At 38.8% G+C, this 21,713-nt stretch overlaps 1 protein-coding gene across 9 annotated transcripts in view; it reads left to right on the top strand.

Moving 5' to 3' along the window:
• Window positions 1–4,811: 4,811 nt before the first annotated feature.
• The window catches only part of GRIK1 (glutamate ionotropic receptor kainate type subunit 1), a 428,591-nt gene continuing 411,689 nt past the window's right edge, over window positions 4,812–21,713 (top strand). For all 9 annotated transcript variants that reach the window (XM_082460382.1, XM_082460380.1, XM_082460384.1 and 6 more), the window contains exon 1: window positions 4,812–5,004. In XM_082460382.1, coding sequence (XP_082316508.1) covers window positions 4,887–5,004 — 118 coding nt within the window. In that variant the 5' untranslated portion in view covers window positions 4,812–4,886. The remainder of the gene's footprint in view (window positions 5,005–21,713) is intronic.

The raw sequence follows: 21,713 nt of genomic DNA, 5'->3' as shown, positions 1-21,713 counted from the left end.
TAGATTGACTTCATTCATTCATTCATTCATTCAATGAGCATTTATCAAGTTTCCCCTAATTGCCAGGCATAGTGCTAAATGCTGAGGTTTCCTGTAAACAGAGCAGTCTGCCATCATTGAGTTTCTAATAAAGTAAACAGACATTTAGAGAGTTGATAGTGACCATGAGGGAACTGAGCAGGGCACTATGAGGGAAATTAATGTAACAAATTTAGATCAGACAGACAATGAATCGAAAGAGGCAATGAGGGAGAGGAACAATTAAGAATCTATTGTAATAGGCTAGATGGAAGATCACGGTGATTTGGGCGAGTGTAGTGGTTCTCATCTAGGGGTGATTTCTACTTCAGAGGACATTTGGCAATGTCTGCAGACATTTTTTGGTTTTTACAGCTTGGGAGGAGGGTACCACTGACATCTAGTGGATAGAGTCCAGGGAAGTTGCTGAACGTCCTATAAGGCACACGACAGCCTCCGCAACAAATAATTTTCTGGCCCCAAATGTCAAAAGTTTTGAGGCTGAGAAACCCCAGGCTAGTATGACAGCAGTGGAGCTGCAGAGAAACAAATTAAAGAAATGTTTGGGGCATAAAATCAATAGTGTATGAAAACAGACTGGATGTAGTAGGAAAAGTAAGGATGACGTCCTGAGTTATTTGTTTTAATAACTGGATGGAAGGTGGTACATGTACTGAAATGAGAAACTTTGGAAGGGGACTTGGGAGGGAGCAATAATATGGCACAGAATTAAGAGATTGACATGCTTAGTCGGTAGGAAACAGTAACTAGAATTGGTTATGTGAATCTGGAGTTCAGAGGCAAGTCTGAATAAAAGAGAAAATTTGGGATCCTTGCTTAAAGATATTCAGTGTCTTAGAAGAAACACATGACATCACCTAAGGAAAAAAGTATAGATAAAGAAGTGGTCAAGAAGTGAGGATTTTGATCCCAAATCAGCTGGACATTCTTAGGAAGCTCTAAAAGCCACTTGATCTTTTGCTTTCAGTACCCTGGGTAACATTATAAGTAAACTCAAGTATACTCACCACTTGGAAAACACGTTTATAACATTTGGGTTCCTTAGTTTATTCTAAGCCATTTTTCTTTATGTCTAGTTATATTATTAAAATTAAGTAATTTTAAATGGATTGCTATCTAAGTAATGTCACCAGCTCTCGCAAGATGCACAATGCTGCATGCTACCGTATTGCTTCATTATTAACCACGGTGTATTAATTTAAGCTTAAGATTTGGGAAATGGGGAAAAGACCGAATGCATTCAACTGGAAATTTTTATTCTTAAGAGGGCACTATGAAAATGTGAATCAAGAGTGACTAACAGTCATTTGGGGCAAAAAAATAACTAGATGCATATATACACAAGATACAGTGTTTCTAAAAAGCACAAAACAAATTAACAGCAGGTGCTGATCATTCATGAGTAACTTACACCATGAGCCTGTGTACATGAGCAGTGGAGGAAAGCATTTTAACAAGGAAATAAATTTCAGTTTTAAACTTTACAGATTTTACAGATGATACAGAAAAGTAACTTAAGTGTGCATGTATTCTTTAAGAAGCCTACTTTAGGAAATGCAATCTTTCTCATATTTCTACTAACCAAAAAGAACTTAAGACCAAGGGTAATGCAGGTAAAAGTAATAAAATTTCCTTCAATAGTATTGGACCAAATTACTATTACTATGCTATTAACTGAGTCATTTCCTAACAGACAAAATATTTTAGTCTTTGCCTTCTGAGGCATATTTAAACTAGAAATGTATGTGTAGATTAATTTAACCAAAAGAGTAAATTACCACAAATGAACTAATATATACTGAGTAATGAAAGCCTTGGAAAATACTTTGTATGCCGTAGCTCATATAATCCTTCAATGGTGCTACTGCGTTATTATCATTCTCATTTTACAGATGAAGATATCAAATCCTAGAGAGAGTGTGACAGTCAGTATAGAGTAGGTTTCACTGTAATAACAAACATATCAAAATCTTAATGGATTACAACACAAAATTTGTTTTCATTGATTTGTCAACAGTTTGCTGCTGATCTGACAACTATTGAAGCAACTCCTTCCCAAAAGGTGACTCGGGGATTCCAGGCTGCTTCCATCTTGACCACTAGAGCTTGCAGCTTTCAGAATTACTCTGGCAGGAGAAGATAGTGCTGGAGGGAAATGGGAGATCCTTTCACTGCTTTCCTTCTCACCCAGAAATGGCACATACTACTTCTACTCATATTTCATTGGTTAAATATGTATTATTACACCTAACTGAAAAGGTACAGGTTTTAATATGCCCCGGAAGGAGAGAAATGGATATAGGTAAGCATCAGCAATCTCTACTATAGGGAGATAAAGTAATTTAACCAAGGCCACAAATCTAGAATTGGGTAAAACCAGGATTCAAACAGTTTGTTCAAAAGCTGACCTAATTCTAGAGTTTGGGATCTCAAGATCTAGACATGCAATATCTATTATCTATTAACCCCATACGTACCAAGAAAAATAGGCCACTGATTATGCTTTATACAAATCTTTAGGTTTAAAAAAAAATCCTCTAACAAGCTTTAGATTTATTCTCACTTTAAATAATACTTACTAAGGATTTATAAAGTACCCATTATTTGAATTTTGAAGCATCACTTCCTCATCAAGTTCTTCCCAAATTCCTAAAGAGGTTAAATGTCTCCTTTTCATCATGCCTTAAGTACCATCTTGTAAAACACAGCACATTTCTTTACTACCTATGAGTTTCATTATGGCAGCAACCATATTCCCACTGTGTCTCCAGGGTTTGGCCCAATGCCTCCCACAAAGGAGGCACTCAAATATGCATTGAATGAGCCAATGAATGACAGGAGAGTTTGTCTCTTTTCTGAAGCAAGTCATATCATTGTTTGACACTTTCCGGACTTAGAAATGTTCCTCGGCCAAATAAATGAAATTTACTCGTTTACAATTTCCAGCTAATATTCGTATTTTTCTTATTTCTTCTCACTTGCCTAATACTATGACTACATTCTTTTAACACAGAGCTCTTCAAATTTCTGAAGATAACCTGCATATGCTCCTAATTTTTCTTGGTTTCATCAATCTATGCATGAGATGCATTCTTAAATACAGATCAACCCTTCTTCTTATCTGTGGATATGTTCTGTTTTATCAACTATCATACAGAAGTATCCAGAACCAGGCACAGTATTTGAAGTATGAACTGACTAGCTTCCAACAGTGAGGTTATAAGCTCTCTTGGAGGATGGATGGTGCATGTTTCCCACTATAGGGTCTTCAGTAAAAAAAAAAAAAGAAATATATATATATATATATATATATATATATATATATATATAGTGTCTGGCACCACATATAAGGGTGAATGAATGCATCTGAAGTTATATTAGATTTCTTTTGTAATTCTTTCCTATTATAGGTCTATATACCTGTGGACATGTTTTTCAGATGAATTAACTCAGATTAGGTCAGTTCTCCAAAATCCATACTCAGAGGGAAAAAAAAACAAAACAAAATAAAAACAAAAACTCTATGAATGTTAATGCAGACCTAGCAAATATTTATACAGAACATTCCTCCACAAAGCTCAGAGGAAATTAAGCCAAAATGATCAAATGATGATGATTTCCCCAGGGAAGTGTCCTTGTCCTTCTACAGAGAAATAGTCTCCAAACCTACAGTTCTAAAATAGCCTCTCTTCCAGCGTTCAAACGTGACAGTCAAAAGAAATCAAGAAAAGGAGCGGCGCTGGAAGCTGCCTCTTTCCCAGTTCTGCACGTGTAAATGGAAGCAATTTACAAGAGATTATCTTGGGTCTGAATAGGAAAGATGGCACTTTAATCTTAGAGTACTGAAAGTATCTCATTTTTCTCCTCTTCCTCCTCCTCCTCCTTTTCTTCATCTTTGCCAGAGTTAAAATAAGAGCTCTTCTATTCTCTGAATACTGGCGTCCGAGATGGCGATTTTCCATCAACTGATGGGAAGAGTCGTAGTTGGCCATCTCTACGACCCCCCTAACAGGCGCACGGGGACATTACCAAGGAGGCTCCTCTGCCACTCACAGCCCACAGCAGAGGCTGCCTTTGCTCTGACCATCGGGTTAAATTTTCTGTCTTCAGGATGCAATACTCAATAGACTTTCCAGCATCACAGCGCAAAGTTGAGGGAGAGGGAGAATGTGCGTGCGTGTGTGCGTGTGTGAGTGTCTGGATCAGTGTATTGGAGCGGGCAGTAAATAAAGGCTGGGGCCAGCGTGGGGAAGAGGAAAGCAAGAATTGAGAAGCAAAAGCGTGGCTCGGATCCTAGTGAACCTGCTGGAGCTCTTCCGGCTTGCTCAGAGCCCCTGCACCAACTCACCCAGTACCCCCTCTCCTTCCTCCTTCGCCTCCTCTCCCCCTTTCCCCTCCTTGTTTCGTTGCACCCTCCACCTACCCCCCCCCCCCAACTTTCTCATCTGACCAGAGGACGAATGAGTGAGACGTTCCAGCAAATTGGGGCAGCAACTTTCCTCAGCTGGTCTCCCGGCTCCGGGAGCAGTTGCGCGCTGCTTCCCCGCGGTCTGCGGCCCATGGAGGAGGAGGAGGAGCCGCAGCCGTGATGGGCTAGCGGCGGAAACGAGGAGCCAGCCCCGAGCGAGCCCAGCGTCGCCAGCCAGCTCCGCGTTCCCACGCCGGTTCCCTCAATCTCTTTCCGGGGGGCCGGCGCGGGCAGAGGGGGGGTGGGGTGGGGTGAGGCGCGCAGGGTGCAAACGCGGAGCATCCCAGGGAGGATGAGGCGGGGACCCGACCTGAGCGGGCTGCCTCTCGAGGGCGTGCGACAGCGGCTGGGTCTGGGCATGAATTAAGAAGCTGGGAAGATGGAGCGCCGCACACTCCTGGCGCAGCCCGGGCTCTGGACCAGGGACACCAGCTGGGCACTTCTCTATTTCCTCTGCTACGTCCTCCCCCAGACGGCTCCGCAAGTACTCAGGATCGGTGAGTGAAAGCCGGGGAACGCTCCAGGCTGCCGAGCGGCTCGGGGGCTGTGCTCTCTCCCCGCGGCCAGCGCGGGCTCAGCGGATCCCGGGCGAGGCAGTGCGCGTAGGCGCGGGGGCAGGAGCTGGGGGGAGTGGAAGTCAGCTCACCCGCGAGGCTCCGGGAGAGGAGAAGCCTCGTCACAGCTTCTCTCCTGGCGAGTGCCGGGCTTCCCCGCGAGGTACGGTTGGCGGGTTTTTTAATCTGGGCTCCAGACACGCGCGGGCAAGAGAACAAGGGTTGGAGGCTCTCCTGCACAGGTACCCTACTCTGGGTGTGGGGTCGCGCTCGGTTTGGGAGCGGAGATGCGCTCTCCCCTTCACCTCGGTGGGCGTCGCGCTGTCCAGATCCGCCGCCCGGGTCCCTGGCCACCGGGGCTCTGGGTACTCGCGGGCATGCCCAGATCTCAGGAAGTAGAATTTGGGGACCACTAGGACGCGAGGACTTCCCTGAGCCTGCTAGTCCCGATCCTCCAAGTTTGCATCCTTAAGTTGGGTTCTTCCACAAGGAGTCTCCAAAGTCTGGAGAATTCCACTAGAGTTGGGCAGAGTCGGGGTCTTACTTCTGACTGAGGGTTCCAGGAGTAGGGAGGACCGTCAAGTCAGTGCCGTAAGCCGGCACCTAAGTTTTCCACTTGCTCCCCAATCTGTCCCGCCAGTCTGCCACTGAGCATGATCCAGACCCGTCCAGGTAACTCCCTGGAAGACTCTGGACTTCCGTCTCGAGGGGGGGCGGTGGTGGGGATAAAAAGAGACTGGAAAACTAAACGTAGGAATCCCGGGGCAGCCTAAAGCGGGTGAAATGGAAGCCCAGTAACAGGGAGAGGGTGGGAATTTTGCTAGTCTGTGGATTCAGGTACTTAAACGCACCCACCACCAGGGTTTGGTCTGTGGAGGCACCGAGCGATTTCTGAGCAGCTTTTTGGGTTGAAAAGCTCTTTGACTACTTTAGTGTTCTCCCTTGCAAACTAAACCCAGTTTCTATTCCTTTGGTCTCAGTTTGTCCTTTTTCCCCAACCCACTGTGCTTCTTAAAGACCCAGTGAGCGAGGAGAGCCACAGGTGAAGTCTTGACACCACACCACACGGGGCTCCCAGCTTCGCCAGTTTCTCACACATTAGGCACCAAGAGTGAAGTCCTCACCTCTGAGGGCTTCTAACTCATAACATTTCCAGGAACGGACAGAAAGTGCACTCCTTAATGACGCCCCTAAGTGGCTGAAATTTCTCAATAACTTTATTAGTTCCGACCTGCAATTAAAGAACCTCTTTCCAAAGATTCAGAACGTGGTTCCTGTCACAGAATATGCCAATTTAAAATTAAAAAAAAAAAAAAAAAGAAGTTTACTACGCTGAAATGCATTTTCTCTAGGCACGTGGGATCTGATTTTCAAGGAAAGAAAGGTTCTCACATACTAACTTTTACTGCAGGCATCTTTTTCTAGACTAAGGATAGTGATAATGCACATTTTGGTGGTTAATTTAGACTGTTCATTTAAAAGGTCCAAAAGTATTCCTTTTACAAAAAAATACCACTCATAACTAAAATATCCTTCACCTTAGATATGTTCTAACCTTAAAAGCCTTTTTTCTTTCTTTCTTTTTTTTTTTTTTTTTGATGCAATCAACCCTACACACTCTGGTAACAAAATTCCTGTGGACAGCATGAAGTAAACAATCAGTGTGTTACAGTTCACAATGTTCATTAACTTAATTGGTGCTTTGCATATATTTTGTTTTATTTATTTTTTTAACTTCTTTATAGGAGTATAACTGCTTTACAATGGTGTGTTAGTTTCTGCTTTATAACAAAGTGAATCCGCTATGTGTATACATTTATCCCCATATCCCCTCCCTCTTACGTCTCCCTCCAACCCTCCCTATCCCACCCCTCTAGGTGGTCACAAAGCACTGAGCTAATCTCCCTGTGCTATGTGGCTGCTTCCCACTAGGTATCTATTTTACATTTGGTAGTGTATATATGTCCATCTTACTCTCCCACTTCGTCCCAGCTTACCCTTCCCTCTCCCTGTGTCCTAAAGTCCATTCTCTAGGTCTGAGTCTTTATTCTTATCCTGCTCCTAGGTTTTTCAGAACCATTTTTTTTTTCTTTTTTTTTTTTAGATAACATATGTGTGTGTTAGCTTATGGTATTTGTTTTTCTCTTTCTGAATTACTTCACTCTGTATGACAGACTCTAGGTCCATCTAACTGACTACAAATGACCCAGTTTCGTTCCTTTTTATGGCTGAGTAATATTCCATTATATATATGTGCCACATCTTCTTTATCCATGCATCTGTCGATGGACACTTAGGTTGCTTCCATGTCCTGGTTATTATAAATAGAGCTGCAATGAACATTGTGGTGACTTTTTTGAATTATGGTTTTCTCAGGGTATATGCCCAGTAGTGGGATTGCTGGCTCATATGGTAGTTCTATTTTTAGATTTTTAAGGAACCTCCATACTATTCTCCATAGTGGCTGTATCAATTTACATTCCCACCAACAGGGCAAGAGGGTTCCCTTTTCTCCACACCCTCTCCAGCATTTATTGTGTGTAGATTTTTTGATGATGGCAATTTTGACTGGTGTGAAGTGATACCTCATTGTAGTTTTGATTTGCATTTCTCTAAGGATTAGTGATGTTGAGCATCCTTTCATGTGCTTCTTGGCCATCTGTATATCTTCTTTGGAGAAATGTCTATTTAGGTCTTCTGCCCATTTTTGGATTGGGTTGTTTGTTTTTTTTTTGATATTGAGCTGCATGAGCTGCTTGTAAATTTTGGAGATTAATCCTTTGTCAGTTGCTTCATTTACAAATATTTTCTCCCTTTCTGAGGGATGCCTTTTCATCTTGTTTATGATTTCCTTTGTGGTGTAAAAGCTTTTAAGTTTCATTAGGTCCCATTTGTTTATTTTTGTTTTTATTTCCATTTCTCTAAAAGGTGGGTCAAAAAGGATCTTGCTGTGATTCATGTCATAGAGTGTTCTGCCTATGTTTTCCTCTAAGAGTTTTCTAGTGTCTGGCCTTACATTTACATCTTTAATCCATTTTGAGTTTATTTTTGTGTATGGTGTTAGAGAGTGTTCTAATTTCATACTTTTACATGTACCTGTCCAGTTTTCCCAACACCACTTATTGAAGAGGCTGTCTTTTCTCCACTGTATATGCTTGCCTCCTTTATCAAAGATAAGGTGACCATATTTGTGTGGGTTTATCTCTGGGCTTTCTATCCTGTTCCATTGATCTGTATTTCTGTTTTTGTCCCAGTACCATACTGTCTTGATTACTGTAGCTTTGTAGTATAGTCTGAAGTCCAGGAGTCTTATTCCTCCAGCTCCATATTTCTTTCTCAAGATTGTTTTGGTTATTCGGGGTCTTTTCTGTTTCCATACAAATTGTGAAATTTTTGGTTCTAGTTCTGTGAAAAATGCCAGTGGTAGTTTGATATGGATTGCAATGAATCTGTGGATTGCTTTGGGTAGTATAGTCATTTTCAAAATGTTGATTCTTCCAATCCAAGAACATGGTATATCTCTCCATCTGTTTGTATCATCTTTAATTTTTTTCATCAGTGTCTTATCGTTTTCTGCATACAGGTCTTTTGTCTCCTTAGGTAGGTTTATTCCTAGATATTTTATTCTTTTTGTTGCAATGGTAAATGGGAGTCTTTCCTTAATTTCTCTTTCAGATTTTTCATCATTAGTGTACAGGAATGCAAGAAATTTCTTTGCATTAATTTTGTATCCTGCTACTTTACCAATTTCTTTATTAGCTCTAGTAGTTTTCTAGTAGCATCTTTAGGATTCTGTAAGTATAGTATCATGTCAGCTGCAAAGAGTGACAGCTTTACTTCTTCCTTTCCTATTTGGATTCCTTTTACCTCTTTTTCTTCTCTGATTGCTGTGGCTAAAACTTCCAAAATTAAGTTGAATAATAGTGATGAGAGTGGACAACCTTGTCTTCTTCCTGATCTTAGAGGAAATGGTTTCAGTTTTTCACCACTGAGAATGTTGGCTGTGGGTTTGTCATATATGGCCTTTATCATGTTGAGGTAAGTTCCCTCTATGCCTACTTTCTGGAGGGCTTTTATCCTAAATGGGTGTTGAATTTTGTTGAAAGCTTTTTCTGCATCTATTGAGATGATCATATGGTTTTTCTCTTTCAGTTTGTTAATATGGTTTATCACATTGATTGATTTGGGTATATTCAAGATTCCTTGCATTCCTGGGATAAATGATATTTGATCATGGTGTATGATCCTTTTAATGTGCTGTTGGATTCTGTTTACTAGTATTTTGTTGAGGATTTTTGCATCTATATTCATCAGTGATATTAACCTGTAGTTTTCTTTCTTTGTGACATCTTTGTCTGGTTTTGGTATCAGAGTGATGGTGGCCTCATAGAATGAGTTTGGGAGTGTTCCTCCTTCTGCTATATTTTGGAAGAGCTTGAGAAGGATAGGTGTTAGGTCTTCTCTAAATTTTTGATAGAATTCATCTGTGAAGCCATCTGGTCTGGGGCTTTTGTATGTTGGAAGGTTTTTAATCACAGTCTCAATTTCAGTGCTTGTGATTGGTTTGTTTATATTTTCTATTTCTTCCTGGTTCAGTCTCAGAAGTTTGTGCTTTTCTAAGAATTTGTCCATTCCTTACAGGTTGTCCATTATATTGGCATAGAGTTGCCTGTAGTAATCGCTCATGATCCTTTGTATTTCTGCAGTGTCAGTTGTTACTTCCCCTTTTTCATTTCTAATTCTATTGATTTGAATCTTCTCCCTTTTTTTCTTGATGAGTTTGTGTAATGGTTTATCAATTTTGTTTATCTTCTCAAAGAACCAGCTTTTAGTTTAATTGAACTTTGCTCTTATTTCCTTCATTTCTTTTTCATTTATTTCTGATCTGATCTTTATGATTACTTTCCTTCTGCTAACTGTGGGTTTTTTTTTGTTCTTCTTTCTCTAATTGCTTTAGGTGTAAGGTTATGTTATTTATTTCAGATGTTTCTTGTTTTTTAAGGTAGGATTGTATTGTTATAAAATTCCCTCTTGGAACTGCTTTTGCTGCATCCCATAGGTTTTGGGTCATCGTGTTTTCATTGTCATTTGTTTCTAGGTATTTTTTCATTTCCTCTTTGATTTCTTCAGCGATGTCTTGATTATTAAGTAGTGTATTGTTTAGCCTCCATGTGTTTTTATTTTTTACTGATTTTTTCCTGTAATTGATATCTAGTCTCATAGCATGTTGTCGGAGAAGATACTTGATACGATTTCAATTTTCTTACATGTACCAAGGCTTGATTTGTGACCCAAGGTATGATCTATCCTGGAGAATGTTCCATGAGCACTTGAAAAGAATGTGTATTCTGTTGTTTTTGGATGGAATGTCTTATAAATATCAATTAAATACATCTTGTTGAATGTATCATTTAAAGCTTGTGTTTCCTTATTTATTTTCATTTTGGATGATCTGTCCATTGGTGAAAGTGAGGTGTTAAAGTCCCCTACTATGATTATGTTACTGTTGATTTGCCCTTTTATGGCTGTTAGCATTTGCCTTAAGTATTGAGGTGCTCCTAAGTTGGGTAAATAAATATTTACAGTTGTTATATTTTCTTCTTGGTTTGATCCCTTGATCATTATGTAGGGTCCTTCTTCTTGTCTTGTAATAGTCTTTATTTTAAAGTCTATTTTGTCTGATATGAGAATTGCTACTCCAGGTATCTTCTGATTTCCATTTGTAATGAATATCTTTTTCCATTCCCTCACTTTCAGTCTGTAAGTGTCCCTAGGTCGGAAGTGGGTCTCTTGTAGACAGCATATATATGGGTCTTGTTTTTGTATCCCTTTAGCCAATCTATGTCTTTTGGTTAGAGAATTTAATACATTTATATTTAAGGTAGTTATTGATATGTAGGTTCCTATTACCGTTTTCTTCATGATTTGGGTTTGTTATTTTAAGTCTTTTCCTTCTCTTGTGTTTCCTGCCTAGAGAAGTTCCTTTAGCATTTTTGTAAAGCTGGTTTGATGGTGCTGAATTCTTTTAACTTTTGCTTGTCTGTAAAGGTTTTCATTTCTCTGTTGAATCTGAATGAGATCCTTGATGGAGAGAGTAATCTTGACTGTAGGTTTTTCCCTTTCATCGCTGTAAATATGTCCTGCCACTCCAGTCTGGCTTGTAGAGTTTCTTCTGAATGATCAGCTGCTAAGCTCATGGATATTCCCTTGTATGTTATTTGTTGTTTTTCCCTTGCTGCTTTTAATATTTTTTCTTTGTATTTAATTTCTGATAGTTTGATTAATATGTGTCTTGGCATGTTTCTCCTTGGATTTATCCTGTATAGGACTCTCTGTCCTTCCTGCGCTTGATTGACTGTTTCCTTTCCCATGTTAGGGAAGTTTTCACCTATAATCTCTTCAAATATTCTCTCAGTCCCTTTCTTTTTCTCTTCCTCTTCTGGGACCCCTATAATTCGAATGTTGGTGTGTTTAATGTTGTGCCAGATGTCTCTGAGACCGTCCTCCATTCTTTTCATTCTTTTTTCTTTATTCTGCTCTGTGGTCATTATTTCCACTATTTTATCTTTTTTTTATCTTTTAACGTTACTTATCCGTTCATCTCCCTCAGTTATTCTGCTTTTGATTCCTTCTAGAGAATTTTAAATTTCATTTATTGTGTTGTTCATCATTGTTTATTTGCTCTTTAGTTCTTCTAGGTCCTTGTTAAACGTTTCTTGTATTTTCTCCCTTCTATTTCCAAGATTTTGGATCATATTTACTATCATTACTCTGAATTCTTTTTCAGGTAGACTGTCTATTTCCTCTTCATTTGTTAGGTCTGGTGTGTTTTTACCTTGCTCCTTCATCTGCTGTGTGTTTCTCTGTCTTCTCATTTTGCTTAACTTATTTTTTTTGGTGTCTCCCCTTCACAAGCTGCAGGTTCATAGTTCCCATTATTTTTGGTGTCTGCTCCTAGTGGGTAAGGTTGGTTCAGTGGGTTGTGTAGGCTTCCTGGTGGAGGGGACTGGTACCTGTGTTCTGGTGGATGAGGCTGGATCTTGTCTTTCTGGTGGGCAGGACTGCATTCGGTGGTGTGTTTTGGGGTGTCTGTGACCTTATTATGATTTTAGGCAGCCTCTCTGCTGATGGGTGGGGTTGTGTTCCTGTCTTGCTAGTTCTTTGGCATAGGGTGTCCAGCACTGTAGATTGCTGGTCATTGAGTGTAGCTGGGTCTTAGCATTGAGATGGAGATCTCCGGGAGAGCTTTTGCTGTTTGATGTTACGTGGAGTTGGGAGGTCTTTGGTGAACCAATGTCCTGAACTTGGCTCTCCCACCTCAGAGGCACAGGCCTGACACCGGCCGGGGCACCAAGACCTGTCAGCCACACGGCTCAGAAGAAAAGGGAGGGAAAAAAAAGAAAGAAAGACAAAAATAATAAAATAAAATGAAGTTATTAAAATAAAAAAAATATTAAAAATTAAAAAGTTCTTAGAAAAAGAAAGAAGAGAGCAAACAAACCAAAAAACAAATCCACCAATGATAATAAGTGCTAAAAACTATACTAAAAAAAAAAAAAAAAAAAAAACCCAGACAGACAGAACCCTAAGACAAATGGTAAAAGCAAAGCTATACAGACAAAAACACCCAAAGAAGCATACACATACACACTCACAAAAAGAGAAAAAGGAAAAATATATATGTATATATCTATATATAAAAAAAAGAAGAGAGCAAACAAATCAGTAAACAAATCTACCAATGATAATAAACTCTAAAAACTAAACTAAGATAAACATAAAACCAGAAATAAATTAGATGCAGGAAGCAAACCCCAAGTCTACAGTTGCTCCCAAAGTCCACCGCCTCCATTTTTGGGTGATTCGTTGTCTATTCAGGTATTCCTCAGATGCATAGTACATCAAATTGATTGTGGAGATTTAATCCGCTGCTCCTGAGGCTGCTGGGAGAAATTTCCCTTTCTCTTCTTTGTTCACACAGCTCCTGGGGTTCAGCTTTGGATATGGCCCTGCCTCTGCGTGTAGGTCGCCTGAGGGCGTCTGTTCTTTGCTAAGACAGGACGGGGTTAAAGTAGCAGCTGATTAGGGGCTCTGGCTCACTCAGGCCGGGGGGGAGGAAGGGGTACAGAATGTGGGGCAAGCCTGCAGCAGCAGAGGCCAGAATGACATTGCACCAGCCTGAGGTGCACCATGCATTCTCCTGGGGAAGTTGTTCCTGGATCAAGGGACCCTGGCAGTGGTGGGTTGCACAGATTCCCAGGAGGGGCGGTGTGGAGAGTGACCTGTGCTCGCACACAGGCTTCTTGGTGGCTGCATCAGCAGCCTTAGCATCTCATGCCTGTCTCTGGGGTCCTTGCTGATAGTCGTGGCTCACGCCCATCTCTGGAGCTCGTTTAAGCAGTGCTCTGAATCCCCTCTCCTCGCGTACCCTGAAACAATGGTCTCTTGCCTCTTAAGCAGTTGCAGATATTTTCCTGGACTCCCTCCTGGCTAGCTGTGGCGCACTAGCCCCCTTCAGGCTGTGGTCACACAGCCAACCCCAGTTCTCTCCCTAGGATCCGACCTCCGAAGCCCGAGCCTCAGCTCCCTGCCCCCACCTGTCCCGGCGGGTGAGCAGACAAGCCTCTCGGGCTGGTGAGTGCTGGTCGGCACTGATCCTCTGTGCAAGAATCTCTCCGCTTTGCCCTCTGCACCCCTGCTGCTGCGCTCTCCTCTGTGGCTCTGAAGTTTCCCCCTCCACCCCCTGCAGTCTCCGCCCGCGAAGGGGCTTCCTAGTGTGTGGAAACCTTTCCTCCTTCACAGCTCCCTCCCACTGGTGCAGGTCCCATCCCTATTCTTTTGTCTCTGTTTTTTCTTTTTTCTTTTGCCCTACACAGGTACGTGGGGAGTTTCTTGCCTTTTGGGAAGTCTGAGGTCTTCTGCCAGCATTCAGTAGGTGTTCTGTAGGAGTTGTTCCACAAGTAGATGTATTTCTGATGTATTTGTGGGGAGGAAGGTGATCTCCACATCTTACTCCTCCACCATCTTGAAGGTCTCTATATATTTTATATATTTAAAAAAAGACAAATCTATACTACTCGAACAAGGTATGCCAGCCAACAGCCCTCCTTTTTGTACAATAAACTTTAGATAGCATTTTCCTCCCCTACGTTACCCAAATCTAAAGGAGTTCCGGGAGAGGGTGAGAAAGGATGTTTGAAGACATATCTACTCTCAGATCTGAGTATATATCTAAGCTCCATGCAATCACACTCATCCATTTAAAAGTAGTTTTCAAAGTGGAAACAACCCAGCATGATTCACTGACCTTAAAATATATGCTACACTATAATGAGATTTCCTTTTTCTAAATGGGAGCCAAACTGCATAAAGTAAAATTGCAAGACCTGGTGCCGTTTATGTGCAGTACAAACATCTTACTCCTTCTGGCTCTGAGTGACCTGTGCTTGGCATGACCACCCTGTATATACCTAAGGAATATGCTTACTTTTATTTTATTTTATTTTATTTTATTTTATTTTATTTTTTAAACATATTTATTGGAGTATAATTGCTTTACAGTGGTGTGTTAGTTTCTGCTGTATAACAAGTGAATCAGCTATACATTTACATATATCCCCATATCTCTTTTCTCTTGCATCTCCCTCCCACCCTCCCTATCCCACCCCTCTAGGTGGACACAATGCACTGAGCTGATCTCCCTGTGCTATGCGGCTGCTTCCCACTAGCTATTTTACATTTGGTAGTGTATATATGTCCGTGCCACTCTCTCACTTTGTCTCAGCTTACCCTTCCCCCTCCCCATGTCCTCATGTCCGTTCTCTTTCAGCACCATGGAAACCAGCTTTAGCTCAGAGGAAACGTGCCTCTCTACAGTGAGTTTCTTATGTCAGTCAAGTCTAACATTGAATACAAAATATCAAAGGAGTTGGGGACTGAGCAAGTGTGTGTGTGTGTGTGTGTGTGTGTGTGTGTGTGTGTGTGTGTGTGTTGAGGGAAGGAAAGAGAAGAATTGAAATCCTTTATTTTTCATCTCTTTCTCTTTCTAACAAACCATTAACCAACCAACCAACAAAAATGGGCTCTTGATTATTAACATGCATTAATATTACAAGTGTTCCAGTAACTTAAAATAACCCAAGGTAAAGTACAACATAAATCTCTGGCACTTTGCACAGTGCTTACATAGAGAAGGCACTTGAATCTTGAATGAATTGATTACAGGCCTACTTCTCTTGCAAAAGTGTCTGCTTAAACTTCAGCCATTGAGAAAAAAGTGAATCTCTTGCAAAAGTGTCTGCTTAAACTTCAGCCATTGAGAAAAAAGTGAATGAAAGGTATAAAATTTAAGGTAAAATTAATGCATCCTAAGCATTAGAGAGGTATTTGAACATATGTATGGTTCTTGCACATATTGTGGATGTCTGTTGAAAAGTTTACAATCTTACACCACAGCTTATAGTCATGAAGGGAGTTCTATAGGATGGAGGGGCCCTAAGCATTATTACTAACTACACTTCAAAGGTTTCCCAGCAGCCAGCATGGAAGAGAAATATGGCTGGCTTCTGGAAAATATCTAGAAGATGATGGGGTTATTCCTGTCTTTCTGTCTCATAGTCTAATGTTTGTCAACAACAAATTAATCACACACACACACACACACACACACACACAGACAGACACTCTTCAGTCACAGACCTCTCTCTCACATGGCTAGACCCACCTAGCTGGGTCTAGGTAACCTGAGTAGATGGCATTGTACCACCATTAGTGGACAAAAAAAAAAAGAAAAACAATTCCATATGCATATGCAATTTCTGAGACAGATGTATCATATTTCTAATAATAATAGTAACAGAAAGATACATTTATATAGTATATTTTTATGCATCATCTCAACATACACAATCACAGAGGTGGTGGTTAAAGCATAGGATTTAAGAGTTAAGTGCTGGGTAGCCAGGTTTTCTGACACATGATTTGTTGTCAGAAAGCACAGGCTTGGGTCCCACCTCCAAGACTTACTAGAAATGTGTCTCAGGGAGACATTCAATCTCACCAGGCTTTTGTTTTGCATCTGAAAAATCAAATTAAAGCAATTGCAACCTCACAATGTCATTGGTAAGAGTACAGAAAATAGATTATGAAAGGGATTTAAGCAGTCTATGGATTCATGAGTTGCATTATAATTGTTTTGTTGTTTTGTTTTTACTTTTTAAAATTATTATCATTGAAATTTTCTTCCTCAGCAGGGACTAAATAGTTAATATGGTATATTTTAAGACCTTTAATATTTCTGAGCCCAGATCTCTTCATCTGTGAATTAGCAGTAATGATATCTGCCTTCCCTATTTCACAGGGGAGGATCAAATAAACTAATTTTTGTTATTTGCAGACAAACCACTAAATAAATACAATGTACTACTATTATGTAAGTAAATATAGTGTGCAAAGAGAAATACTGTGGAAATTTATATGAATAGCATGGAAGTTTAAATGGCAATATAATTGTTCAAATGTTTTTATCTCCTTAAGAGAGATCCGTGTGTATTTTATTTCAATCATCAAGTTGGCTGTAGCATCATTTTTTAATTTTTTTAATTTATTTTATTTTATTTTTTTCATCATTTTTAAAATATTTAATCCTAATTACCTCCAAAGTTCCAAGTAATGTTTATTACATATTTGTTCATATTTTTGCTTAAGTGTACAAAAGCTCACAGCTTTATTCTTTAATCACTGAATTCTTTTGTCATTTTAATATTAATTCTTCACTCAACAGACAAATATTTATTATGTGCTTACTCCCCTACCATGAACCAGACACATTCAGGACATGGCACAGTGAACAAAATGGGCAGACACATCTGCCCCCTTGATGCTTGTATGCTAGTGGTTTACAATCTATGTTACCACTGAAATTTTTCACTAGGCCTTCAATGCAGATACTTTTCATATTTTAATTTCAAATATTATTTGAAGAGAGTTTTCTGTTCATCTTGGAGCGTTTTCCATTCATCTTCTGCCCTCATTGACTCTATCAATGGCATGCCAACATGGAATAAGTTCAAGCCTTCAAATGCACAGAGGATAGACAGAGTGGGTTCATGCTGCCAAACCTAGAGCAGGTTTGCCTCTGTTTAGGAAGATCTGTTTGGCGTGAGGTAGATTTCACCCTGAGACAGTATGTTGGTCTCAACATTAACTTGAAAACTCCACTGACCCTGGGAGAAAAATCTGGGAGAGAAGCTATCTGACAGATGATAAAAAGAGAGTCTCTGGCTAATGTGAACATATTTCTGCAATGAGCAGATCTTTTTTGCCTTATTATTTTATCTGCATAATTCACCTTTTCTTTAGTATTGATTTTACAGGTCTAATATTTATATTGTGTAGACCTGACCTGTAGCGCTTTTCTTATATGGTTTCTAATCTACAGTTTTCATTGAGAAGACCATGACTTGGTGGCTTTGCCTGAGTTCAAGTGCTAGTTAGTAGAAATGCTGGGACGTGCAGCTAGACATTCTGATCTCAAGTTTCAAGCTCCTTGCATTAAATTATGCTGAATTGTATATGAACTTGTGTATGTAGTTATGTAACTGTTTAAACGAAGCTCAATTCAAATATCAGAGAAATGAACTGTTGCTCTTAGTTATTCAGAGGTAACTACATAAAGCAAAGTTAATGTGATTTATATTTGAGTATATTTTAGACAATTAGCAAAGAGGAAAGTTGGTATTATCATTGGACTCTCCAGAATTTCTCTTTAAGAAGGGGTTAAGGAAGATCTAATCTAATCTAGTTGGAGGGGAAACCTTGTTACCTAATACCTAACCAACACACTGTAATTAGATTGTACACTTAATTAGAATGGTTTTGAAAGAAGATTGATAGAGATAGTAGTGGTGGTGAGTTTCTATAGCCTCTTAATCCTCTTTTGTTAACAGATAATTATCCATCTAATATATAAAATATTATCTATGTCCTAAAATTTTCCAGAAGTCATTTCAGTTCAGAGAAAGAATAATGGAGAACTCCAGGTAGAAGGGGATTCACATCTTTTTTTTTTTTTAAGAAGTTTTTTTTTTTTTTTTTTAATTTATTTTGGCTGGATTGGGTCTTCATTGCTGGGCGAGGGCTTTCTCTAGTTGCGGCGAGTGGGGGTACTCTTCCTTGCAGTGTGCAGGCTTCTCATTGCAGTGGCTTCTCTTGTTGCGGAGCACGGGCTCTAGGCGCACGGGCTTCAGTAGTTGTGGAACGCAGGCTCAGTAGTTGTGGCGTATGTGCTTAGTTGCTCCACGGCATGTGGGATCTTCCGAGACCAGGGCTGGAACCCTTGTGCCCTGCACTGGCAGGCAGATTCTTAACCACTGTGCCACCAGGGAAGTCCAGATTCAAATCTTTAACTTCCTTTTTCTAACTGACTGACCTCGAGAAAATTACTACGTGTGTGTGTGTTGTTGTTGTTGTTAGGTATAGAAGGAGAAATAATAATAACAAACTCATGGGTTTACTGCAAAGAAGAAATGTGATATCATATGTAAAATGCATGGTCTGTGTTAGGGTTAATGAAGTTACCTCCCGATCTTTTTTTGGTTAATGAACAGGGTAGGAGTTTTGTGCTGAAAAATAATTTATTTGTCTGGTCAAGTAAGTGTGGGAAAATGCTCTCCCTTAGAGACTCATGAGGCAGGTTTGTATATTAAAATCTCTTTGTAATTCTGCACAAAGAAATCTGTTTTGTTGTTGTTGTTTAATCTGGTATCTCCTACATTTTAATTATCAGATGACCCTTACTTAAATCACAGCTATTAAGGTCCCACTGAACTCATGCTGCTCAGAACATATTTAAGGAAACACTGGACAATCAAACCGTTGAAATGTCAATATATACACCAAAACTTACATGACCACACATCCTACTGCTTCTTCAGTCTCACCCAAATTCTGCCCACTCCCTGTTTCAGAAATTTTCACAAAACTTTAAGAGTAGATTTAAAATGTTTAGATACCTATTGTTCTCTATTATAAAGAAAACATTCTTAAAACCACATTACCTATTCTGAAGGTATATCATTTTTATTAGCTTAAAATGGACCCGTTTTAAGCTAATAAAAATGATATATGGGCCCGTTTTCTTGTTTTTGTTTTTACTAGACTTTAACATTGTTTTAAATGGAAAAATATTATATTAGATTGATAATATATTTTCCAAGAATATAATTTGTAGTAAGTTAAAGTTCTATTTATATTTAAAGTTCAAACTACTTATCTTTAAAATGTGTATCTGATTTTTTTCAATTATAGATTTCCAAAGAGAAATGGAAACATTTAAATTAAAAGGAATGTATACCAGCTACATGAACTAAATAAATTTCTCATCTTGATTTTCTACTGAGATCAAGTTGTGATATCAAATTGGAAAAACCTAAACTCTTATTACATCAGCACTCCAATATTAGTAATTGTAAGTCAATTGGAAAAAATCATTTATCGTGGAGCAGAAAAAAAAAATAAAGAGGTAAAAATATTCTATTTTGTTATTTATGCTACTTGTAAACTACTAAAAACTAAAAACCTTTCCTATATGACTTGGGCAATATTTTACGCTCTTTTTGTTCTTATTCAAAATTTAGGGGTTTTTAAAACATGTAATTTTGTATAATGTTATGTTAACACATTTATTAAATATAAGGTAAGATTAGTTACAAAGTGGATTTAAGAAACAATGACATTGACTAAATTAAGAGTAAACTCCTAGTAACCAAAAATCAATCTCACAGAAATACCATACAACAGTAAAAACACTTTCTTTTAACTCTTTAAATTCTTTTGATGTGTTATTAGGTGCATTAGTTGATTAAATACTTTTGAAAGACTAGCCTGTCTTATAGCTTTTGATGAATTACTAGTTTACTGCTATCCTGACTGGGGGAAGCAAAATACAAAATCAAATAAAATACAAAAGTCTATCAACACTAAAATTTCAACTGAATAATGTTTCAAAAGGGCCTCTCCAACACATATTTTATACCAGAATTTGTTTTTATTTAATAGAAATCCAATGATTGATTGTTACTATTATCATCAGTTATCAATTTGGAGACTGGAATTTCACTACCACTTACTGTTTTTCTTAAAACATGCAAAAAGGAATGTATTAAAATGCATTATTTATTACACTGAGCAAGTCCAAGATTATAGATTACATTAGGGTAAAACATATATTTGATTGAGTAAAACTCAACCTGTAAATGGGTTGGTATTCACATACTATATTTTCTAGCTCTGTCAGTTGAGAAGGCCTAAAAACAATGACACCCCAGTAGCAGTGAACACAACTAGCACCTAGGCATCCTTGTAGAAATGGACAATTAGGGGGCTAAAGAAAAAATATACAAGATGATTCTAGAGCATCTTGTAATGCCAGAAAACTAAGTGGTCCAAAAAATCCCATTGATGGGAGTATGTTAAAGGCACACAGGCACCAAGTACTGGGCTCCCAATGGTCAAAGCTGAAATGATTTGAGCAACAAAATTTTTAAAAGTTGTACTGGATTATAACCAAAGTATAAAATAAATACTCATGAGTTCATACTGATATAAATAAATGATTAAATAAATAAATGGGGGAGGAGAGACATATCTCCCAAACAGAGGAGCCAAGTGATCAAGATCAGCATCACCTTGGATAAATCATATTGATAGTATTTACCTTTGATGTGATGGGATGCAAATGGCACTTTTCTTATCTGGTTTTCATCTCGCAAATCCAGATCCCCACTCTAATCATGAGAAAAACATCAGATAAATAGCAATAGAAAGGCATTCTACAAAATACGTGGCCAATACTTGCTAACATTTTCAAGGTCATAAAAAACAAAGTCTGAGAAACTGTCACCACCAAGAAGAGTCTAAGCAGACATGATAACTAAATGTAATGTGATGTTCTGAATGGGATCCTGGAAGAGAAAAAGAACATTAGGTAAAAACTACGGACATTTGAATAAAGATGGATACTACCTAATAATAGTGTATCAACACTGTCTCATTAATGTTAAATGCACCAAACTCATATAAAGGTGTGAATAACAGGAGAAACTGGATGTGGAGTATATGAGAACTCTCTACACTACCTTCTCAACTTGAATGTAATAAAAGTGTTCTAAAAAATAAATACATAAAGTCTATTTTAAAAAAAACAACCCTCAACCCATATCAAGATCTCTTCTGCTGTTACGGTTCCTACCTACTCTGTATTACATAAAAGTCTATAACTAATTGCATCAAGGAAAATAGAAAAAACTATTCCATAAAATATGCTACATAAATAGTTTTCTAGAGTATCATTAAAATAAAGACAACAGCATATAATGTCAGAAAAAATCATTAAAGAAATAAACTTTATATAAAAATTGCTATTGATAAAATGCAATGGTTGTATGTCTGCTTTAGAATTCTGCAATGAGTTTGTAGAAAATCAGACATTAACTGTTTCTATCCATTAGTATCTAGGTTTTCAACTATTATATGCTTTTTGTACTTACTTAAACATAATTTAACTTTGAATATTGATTCAAGCGTTGTAATATACTCTGGTAGAGGGAGTAAGTGCTGATGTCCTTGAACGAATACTCATAGTAAACTATTTG

The sequence above is a fragment of the Balaenoptera physalus genome (assembly GCF_965194825.1).
Source record: "Balaenoptera physalus genome assembly, chromosome: 4".
In the NCBI taxonomy this organism is placed as follows: domain Eukaryota; kingdom Metazoa; phylum Chordata; class Mammalia; order Artiodactyla; family Balaenopteridae; genus Balaenoptera; species Balaenoptera physalus.
This window is presented reverse-complemented; position numbering and strand designations above follow the sequence as displayed.